General features: G+C 44.5%; 1 protein-coding gene across 1 annotated transcript; it reads right to left on the reverse strand.

The window, feature by feature from the left end:
- Positions 1 to 958: 958 nt before the first annotated feature.
- On the reverse strand, positions 959 to 8,542 carry Smg8 (SMG8 nonsense mediated mRNA decay factor). Its single transcript, XM_057776931.1, has 4 exons — positions 6,772 to 8,542; positions 5,219 to 5,364; positions 3,090 to 3,962; positions 959 to 1,360 (listed from the first exon to the last, which is right to left on the reverse strand). The coding sequence occupies exons 1-4, from the start codon at positions 8,528 to 8,530 to the stop codon at positions 1,163 to 1,165; spliced, it is 2,976 nt and encodes a 991-aa protein (XP_057632914.1). The 5' UTR covers positions 8,531 to 8,542; the 3' UTR covers positions 959 to 1,162.
- Between the last annotated feature and the right edge of the window lie 780 nt (positions 8,543 to 9,322).

Consider the following 9,322-nt stretch of genomic DNA (forward strand, 5'->3'; position numbering starts at 1 on the left):
GCTGAGGCAGAAGGATTTGAAGTTCTAGGCCGGCCTGGGCTACAGAATGAATTCAAAGCTAGCCCCAGCTAGGTACTGTCTCCAAATATAAAGAACAAACAGGAACGGGGATATAACTCAGTGATACACATGAGACCTGAGGTTCAGTGCCTAGTACTGAAAAAAGTTTTTGTTAGCACACATCTGCAACCCCAGTATTAGACAGGCTAAGTCAGGTGTGTTGAGAGTTTAAGGCCAGGGGCTAGAGGAATGGCTCAGTCAATAAGAACACTTGGTGTTATTTGAGGCTAGCCTCCAATTTGGGAGATCTACCTGGCTCTGCCTCTCAAGTGCTGAGATTAAAAGGCATGCACCAACACTGCCCATTAAGAACACTTGTTTTGTTTTTCAAGACAGGGTTTCTATGTGTAACAGCTCTGGCTGTCTTGGAACTTGCTCTGTAGACCAGGCTGGCCTCGAATATATCCACCTGCCTCTCTCTGCCTCCCGAGTGCTGGGATTAAAAGTGTGCCTCACTACCACCTGATTATTTATTTACTATATATACACTTCCAAGATATCCAATGTCCTCTTCTGACCTCAGTGGGCACCATGCATGCATGTAGTATATGTACATACATGCAGGCAAAACACTCATACATATAGTAAATAAATAGGTCAGTTATAGTGGTACACACCTTTAATCCCAGAACTCTGGAAGCAGAGGCAGATGATCTATGAATTTGAAGCCTGCCTCATCTACAGAGTGAGTTCCAGGACAGCCAGGACTAAATCCTGTCTCAAAAAACCAAAAAAGAAAGAAAAGAGAAGGGAGAGAGAGAAAAGAATATAAGGAATATCCCAACTGACACATCATTTTATCAGAAAGATGAAACACTAAATTATGATGAAAATATGCCTTATATTATGGACAATGAAACAAGACAGATATATCAACTATACATTTTGTACCCTTTTTTCTAGAACAACAAACTTTTATTGATTTTACAATAAATATCAACATAATGAAATAATGGAACAATTATTGTCCAAATACTGAATACTTCTAGCCAAAACACATTTTGGTTTTGGGAAAACACAGAACACACATTTAAAACAAAATCTCACACATATTAAAACAAGACAAATATCAGCTCCAGCCTGGGGCCGGATGGCGGGAAACTCATTGTGTCACTGCTTTCAGGACTCCCCGGAGCACCTTGTAGCTCATTAGCTGCACATTCTCCTTAGGGGGAAAACAAGGTCCCCTCTCAGTCACATATGCATAAGGAAATCTCAGAACCCAAAGGCCATCAGGTGGGAGAGTGATTTCTTGTTTTTCTGGGTAAAATACTGGACATGGTGGTGGGCCTGGTTGAACCTGAAAAACACAGGTAACAGAATTACTTTTAGATTTCTCAATTAGAAATACCTGAAAGATGAGTGAACAATGAGTTCAAAAACCACTGAAAGATGAAGCGGCCACACTGAACAGGAAAGCGGAAGCTGCTGCACTTTCCTGGGTCCTCACCTAATCCCCTTGGTGTCTTATTCCCTCTGTTCTCTCTCTCTCTTTTTTTTTTTCTGAGGGGCAGGGGGTTTGAGACAGGGTTTCTCTGTAACTTCAGAGACTGTCCTGGAATTTACTCTGTGGACCAAACTGACCTTGAACTCCTCGAGATCCTCCTGTCTCTGCCTCCCTAGTGCTGGGATTAAAGATGTGAGTCCTCTCCTCGTTTCTATTTTCTGTTGACCAGGTTTTGTTTTTCGTTTTGATACAGGATCTCTCTTTTGTATCCCTAGCTCTTCTGGAACTTGTTCTGTAGACCTTGAACTCAGAGATCCACCAACCTCTGCCTTCCAAGTGCTGGGATTAAAGGCATGAGTTACCTCACCTAGCTTGTATTTTTTTTAAAAAAAAAAAATATATTTATTTATTACATATACAGTGTTCTGCCTCTATGTATCCCTGCAAGCCAGAAGAGGGCGCCAGATCTCATTACAGATAGATGTGAGCCACCATGTGGTTGCTGGGAATTGAACTCAGGACCTCTGGAACAGCAGCCAGTGCTCTTAACCTTTGAGCTATCTCTCCAGCCCCCTAGCTTGTATTTTTGTTTTGTTTGATTGTTCTTCTAAATCAGCAGGTGTTGGGAAAACTAGAATTAAACTAAATTCTTACTAATGGTTGTCATAGTTATATTGATAAAGATCTTGGCTTTAAAAGAAATGTACTGGAAATGTAGCTTAAAGGGTCGGCTTAGCATAGCAGTGTGCACACAAACAACAAATTAATAAAGAGACAGATAAATAAATAAATGCAAACAAAAATATTCAAGCGGACATGAAAGAATTCTGAGTTCTAGGTCAGCCTAGTCTATGTTTTGGGTTCCAGGACAACCAGGGTTATATAGCAAAAGCTTGTCTCAAAACAACAACAACAACAAAAAAAAACCAAAATAATAAATTAATAAATAAAAATGATCAGAACAAAGGGCTTGGCATACAGCTCTGTTGGTTCAGGGCTTGCCTAGCATGCACAGAACCTTCACTGAAAGCTGTAGCACTGCTAAACTAGGTGTGGTGTGTACCCTGCCGTCCTGGCACTGAGGAGGTAGAGAGAGGAGAATAAGAAGTTCAAGGTTGCCAGGCGGTGGTGGCGCATGCCTTTAATCCCAGCACTCGGGAGGCAGAGGCAGGCGGATCTCTGTGAGTTTGAGACCAGCCTGGTCTACAAGAGCTAGTTCCAGGACAGGCTCCAAAACCACAGAGAAACCCTGTCTCGAAAAACCAAAAAAGAAGTTCAAGGTTATCTTAACTACAGAGTGAGCTTCAGGATGGCCTGGACCACAGGAGACTCTCAAACAAACAAACATTATATCTAAATAAGATTCATGGGCTTGGGATACAGCACAGTCAGTAAAGAAAAAGGTACACACCTAAAATCCCAGCAGTTGAGAGGTAGAGACAAGATGATCAGAAATTCAAGGCCATTGAAAACTACACATCTAATTCCAAGTCAACATGGGCTACATGATTTGTCCCATGAAGACAACCCCCCCGGGAAAAGCATTGTTTTGTTTGTTTAGGGGAAGGGCTTGATTTCTTACCTGTGGCATCAGTATTATCTGCAAAGGAGCATCAGGAACCACAACAAAAAGCCTCATAAGTTGGGCATAATGTGGTTTGAGCCCTCTGCCCTGAGACGAGGACAGAATGTACAGGGGCATATCACTGTTTAGGGCTTTTAAAGCTGATTCCTTTGGTCCACTTCCCATCACCTTCATTACTTTGTCAGGCCCTGAGCACATGAATCTCCGACCTCGAGAGTCTTCATACTCAAAGCCAACAAAGGCTCTCGCTATGTCATCCCGCCGCCGTCCTCGCCCCACGACAACTGCACTTCTCTTTCCAGGAATAGCTTTATTTGGAGCAGGCCAGGAATTTGTGTCTAAGTCTCCTTCATCTTCAGCTCTAGTCCTGATGACAATGTCCCAAGGCATAAGATAGTTTGTTCCTGGAACGAAGCCCTGTTGGTCCAAACCTGTATGAAAGTTGTAAGACTTGGCTGGGCCTAGTTTAACCAAAGACCAGCTGGAGAATTTTGGTAACAGACCTTTTGGGCAATTTGAATGTAGCATGCCTGGGAGATATTCAACTGTGGATGCCTGCCGATCAACCAGGTTTGGCCTCTTGTCAGATTTCACTTCCCCTTGACCGTGAACCTCTGGATTGTCTCCTCCGGCTTGTGGGTCAGCTGGATAGGTACCCAGGCTATCTGTTGACTGGCCCAAGCTCAAAGCTAAACTTAGGCTTGTGCTCTCGCCTTGGGTTTGAGGTTCTTTCTCTTTAAGTTTCTCGGCATCTGAGTCAGGTGGGGCAGGAGATGGTTCATTTTTGGCAGGAGCAGGATCTGGAGTACTTGGCTCAAATACGGGGAAATTGATATGGTCCAACTTTCCACAACACTTTTCTTCCAGAAGCTATAAGGAGAAAAAAGATGTGGAAACTTTTTATTTCAAATAATATATTCTTTGTATGCTTAAATAAGTAAAAAACAAAAAACCCACCAAACATGTTACTGAGCCGAGGGAGTAGTGCAGGCCTATTACACAGTTTTGGGAGGGCAGGCAGGGAGGGAGGGTGAAGCAGAACAGAAGGTTAGCTAGCCTGGGCCACACGACAAGTTCCAGACCATCCTGAACTAGTCTGTCTCAAAACAAATGTAACAACACACACTTTATTCTAACAAGCAGGATTAGCAATCAATGTATTAGCAAAGAACATGCAGGGTTTTCTTTTGTTTGTTTATTTCCTTTGACAGTGGATATGTGAATTCAATTTTCTGGTTATTGAAGTAGCAAGAACTACTTTTGTATACCAAAAGAATCCAGTGTGAGTTATTCCTTTGAGGCAGGCTCTGTTTTTAATCCCAGTGACCGTTACTCTGATAAGAAATACACACCAAGAGTCACTGAACACATTTGCTGCACTGACCCACTTAAAGTGATTTTAAAAATTGTTTTAGGGAAGTGGTTTTTTCTTTTTTCTTTTTTTTTTTTTTGTTTTTTCGAGACAGGGTTTCTCTGTAGCTTTGGAGCCTGTCCTGGAACTCCCTTTGTAGACCAGGCTGGCCTCGAACTCACAGAGATCCGCCTGCCTCTGCCTCCCAAGTGCTGGGATTAAAGGCGTGCGCCACCACCGCCCGGCAGGGAAGTGGTTTTTTATTTGTTTGTTTTGTTTTATTTTTTGAGACAGGGTTTGTCTGTGTAGCCCTGGCTGTCCTGGAACTCAAAAATAAATAAATAAATATATTTTAAGAGGCCTCTTTTCAAATAAATGAGTGAAAATACATCTTTAAAAAAAATCTCTAATTGTATCATTCAAATAGTTTAATAGTTTAAATACTAAATATATATGCATAAAGTATGATTAAGGAAAAAAACAAGAAGTGCACTCGGGAGGCAGAAGCAGGCGGATTTCTGGGAGTTCGAGGCCAGCCTGGTCTACAAGAGCTAGTTCCGGGACGGGCACCAAAGCTACAGAGAAACCCTGTCTCGAAAAACCATAAAAAAAATAAAATAAAATAAAAATAAAAAAAAAACCAATAAGTGCATGTCACGAACTTGCCCTTGTTTCTATCGCACTGCAGTTACACTGGCTTTTCTAAGCATTCTGCTTCTGAATATGTACGTTTACTTGGATAACATTCAGTAACAAAGAAAGCTTCAGAGCCTACCTGGTAAAAGTCATAGTTAGCGGCCTTGATGTCAAAGGGGTCGTCTCGAGGTGCCTGTTTCCTTCCGCAGTTGCAGGCTCCGGTGGAGCGGGCTCGGCTATTGTGGTAGAGCACAGGTGGGTTTCTATCCGCCTCTGGTTTTTCTCCTGGAAGATGTAACTGTCATTATATATCTCACAAAGACAACGCAGAGCCAAGTTTACTCTGTGTTTTACAACAACTTCCCAAGTTCTCCAGATAGTAGTTCTCTGGCAATTAAAAAACACACACACACAAGCAAACAAAAAAAAATCTTGATTAAATACACAAGCTTTAAGCTTTACCCCCTTTTTCAGTGCAGAGGATGAGACTGGGTGCCTCACTCATATATGCAATGCAAGTACGCTGTCTCCTAGCTACACCCCATCTTAATTCTAAATGGTTGAACTAGCCAGAAGTGGTGGGGCCATCTGGAGGCAGAGAATCTTTAAGAGTTCAAGGCCAGGCTGGTCTACGGGGAGACCCTGCCTCAAAAATAAATAAATAAGTCGAATTTCTCAGTGACTTTTTCCTTCTTTGTAACATCATGATGACTTTCCATTTCACTATATTCCTGTCAATTCAACAAATACTCTAAGATGAAAGGTGAACACACATTTTTATGAAACTTCATGCTTCTTAATAATTATCATCTATTAACTCACTAGAATTCATTGTTTAAATTAAAAAAAAATAGTCATGGGTGATAGTTTCCTTTTAGAGGTAGAAGATACAATTTAAGGCTGGAGCTGGCAAGATGGCTCATCTGGCATCTGAGTTCCATCCCCAGAACCCATGTGGTAGAAGGAGGGAAATGACCCTACAAGTTGTTCTCTGACTTCCACTTGAATGTCATGGCAATCACATATCTATAAACACACACACATACACATGCAAAATGCAATTTTAAAAATAAAAACAGATGGTTATTTACTTGTTGGGTGTGGTAGCACACACACTCCAAAGGTAGAAGCAGAAGGATTTCTGTGAGTTTAAGTCCAACTTGGCCTACAGAGTTCCAGGACAGCCAGAACTAAATAAAGACCTTGTCTCAAAATAATAAAAAAAATGCTGGGCAATGGTGGCGCACACCTTTAATCCCAGCACTTGGGAGGCAGAGGCAGGCAGATCTCAGTGAGTTCAAGACCAGCCTGGTCTACAGAGCAAGTTCCAGAACAGCCAGGGCTACACAGTGAAACTCTGTCACAAACAAACAAACAAACAAAAACGGTAAAACAATAAAAACAAAAAAAGAAAAAAAAAGAGAATTTACTCTTAAATTTCTGCAGGGCTCTTTAAAAAACAAAAATACCAATGCCTACCAAACAAATCATCTTAAAATAAGAGTAAAGCACAGCTCAGGTGCCAGTGAGAGGCTCAGCCTAACTACATGGGTTGGGTCCTTGGAACCCACAGGATGGTTGCCCCGACCTCCACAGGTGCACTTCCATGAACATACACCATACAAGCCCACAATAATAATAAAGCACTGCTCCAAGTTTTTGTTGTAAAAAGTCGGAAACTTGGGAGTTTACCTGATTTCGGTAAGGAGTGAAATTTGTGTACACAGTGCTGGTCAGTCAAACTTCTCTCTTCACAGAGCTGATGGCCGTTGCTCCAGAATTTGTAGCAGTCCTCATGTAATTGCATGGCGTATTTGTGAAAGGCTGGGCCTCGCGCATGTTGACTGTATACTCGAAGGGCCTGGGCAAGCTGGTTCTTGTGGACTGTCATGGTGTAATTGTGAGGCAAGTTGGACTGGTAGGCACTATGAGCCATGGGTAAAGCTTTTTGGCACCGGTTTTCTGAGAATTTTGTGTCTATATCCAAAAACCCTTCTAAGACTTTAATACTGCTTAAAATCTTAGAGGTTAGCTCCCCAGTGGGTGAGCCCAAATCCTCTTCTTTCCCGTCAATAGCCACTTCATACAGTTTCGCAGCTGCTGAGATCCACTTCTGATAAGTGGGAAGTTCAAAATGGGAGGGCTGTGGGTTCCTGCCCACACTGTCATCGAAACCTTTTTTGCTTAGGACCAGCTCCACGTGCTGCCACAGGAATTCTCGAAGGGTGAAATCCACTAGCTGGCCTGAAGAACTGGAGGTGCTGCTATCGGTGTGGAAGGAGAGCTGTTGTCGGCCGTGTTGTCTCATCACTTGATAACGCCTAGGTCCAGAGAGGGGTGCAGGCACCAACAAAGACTCAGGGTCCTTCACAGTACAGTGACTCCTAAGCTGGTCCAGCAACATGCCAATTGGATCCTCCTCCTGGCTTCCTGGGACTATGTACACAAAAGCTTGGTTGGCAGGTACTGTAAAGAGGCAGTTGATACTCTGATTCGTCAAGACTCGACTCTTGCGGAAGATTCTATAGATTTGATCCTCCAGGGCATGCTGAAGTCTTCTTTTGGGAGAATGCTTCTTGGGCTTGTCTGGATGAGCTGTATCTTGGCTCCGAGGGGGTTCCACTTTAAGGGCTCCATTGAGTTGAAAGAGGAAAAGGAGTCTAGGCGGGCAAGGTCGGCAGTTTAACTTCCAGTCTTTGCCAACTGGACAATCCTTAATGGCTGTTTTAAGGAGGGGTAGTACTTTCTGTCTCAACCCATCCAGGGCTCTGAATACTCGATCATAAGTGATGTCAAAGGAACAAGTCGGATGGACCAGGAGCAATATATGACAGACAGAGAAAAGGTAAAGGAGACTGAGACACTGCAACTTCTCCTGATGCTTCCAGAACTCATGTGTTTCCGCGTGAGGTAAAGAGAGGCCGCCACCAGCTTCTCCGCTCTGGAGAGCCCGACAAGCACGCAGAAGCTGTGAATTGTCACAGATGGAAGTAAGAATAAGATACAGGACTTTGCTTTCCTGGTTATAGTAAGCCTGCAGAAGGCTAAAGTCCTGGGGACCTGGCTCAACTTGGTTACCTTCCGCGGCAGCCATACCTCCACGAAGTGAATCCCCGGCGGCAGCCCCCGGGTCCCCGGCTCCCCCGGCTTCTCCGACGGAGACCGTTTCCGTCTTGAATACAGGCCCGGGATCCCCAGGATCCTGGTGGTGAAAGAGAGGGAAAACCTGTCGGTCGCACACAGTGTTCACCAGAGAGAACTTCTCGGAGTTCAGGCGCAGAGCCGTCTTGCCGAAGATTCCCACCACGCAGATCTCATCTTCCCTCCACGGAGGCTCCGGCACGCCAGCCGCGTTCCCTCCGCCTTCAGCGGGGGGACCTCCGGGATTCTCAGAGCCCAGCCAGGCCGACGCTCCCATGAGAAGTTCTCGCAAGCTGACCGGCCCCGCCATGGCGGAGAATGGGCTTCCTCCACCGTCTTTCCGGTCCCTCGCTAATCCCATCCAACCAGGTCCTACTGTGAAATACCTCCGCACGTCAATCCCTGCTTTTCTCTCACTTTAGTTCCGGTGTCGTATTCCGCGCCTTGTGTCACTGTGTCCGTCCCCTGTCGTCGTCGCCTCCCCACCCCCACCCCCCGCCCCGCCTGTTCTAGTGTTCTGCCAAGATCTTTCTTAACCCTACATTTGCTCAATTCGAGAATATAGGGATCGAGATGTCAAAAACTAGATCGGATGCAGTTTGCATTTTAATACGTCAAAAAAAATTCCAACATCTTAGATTTTCTAACAGCTCAGCGGGGGTGGTTGCTTATACTCCCACCGTCCCTTGAAACTGAGGCACGAGGATTCCTTTTTGTTTGTTTTTCGAGAGTTTCTCTGTGTTGCCCTGGAACTCACTTTGTAAACCAGGCTGCACCACCGCGCAGCACTTTTTGTTTTTAAATTGGTTTTTCGAGAGGGTCTCTCCGTGTAACCTTGGCTGTTCTGGACCTGTCTCTGTAGATCGGGGTGTAGGCCTCGAATTTAGAAACTCCCCAGCCTCTGCCTCACAAGTAGTGGGATTAAAGGCTTGAGACACCACCAGGAAAGAGAGGGAAGGAGGGAGGGAGGGAAAGCTGAGGAAGAATGGGGGAGAAAGGGAGGAGAGAGGGCTAGGAAAGGAGGGGAGGTCCAAACATACTGTCACATCCCTGTAATCCCAACGTTCAGAATGACAGGCAGGAGAAGTTCAAGTAATGCATC

Source organism: Chionomys nivalis, chromosome 7 (genome assembly GCF_950005125.1).
Source record: "Chionomys nivalis chromosome 7, mChiNiv1.1, whole genome shotgun sequence".
Taxonomy (NCBI): domain Eukaryota; kingdom Metazoa; phylum Chordata; class Mammalia; order Rodentia; family Cricetidae; genus Chionomys; species Chionomys nivalis.

Coding starts and splice junctions, on each gene's coding strand:
- Smg8 (XM_057776931.1), bottom strand. CDS start 8,530: ATGGCGGGGCCGGTCAGCTTGCGAGAACTTCTCATGGGAGCGTCGGCC. Junction 5,365..6,771: donor TCACTCCTTACCGAAATCAG/GTAAACTCCCAA, acceptor TACATCTTCCAG/GAGAAAAACCAGAGGCGGAT. Junction 1,361..3,089: donor AGATAATACTGATGCCACAG/GTAAGAAATCAA, acceptor TGTGTTTTTCAG/GTTCAACCAGGCCCACCACC.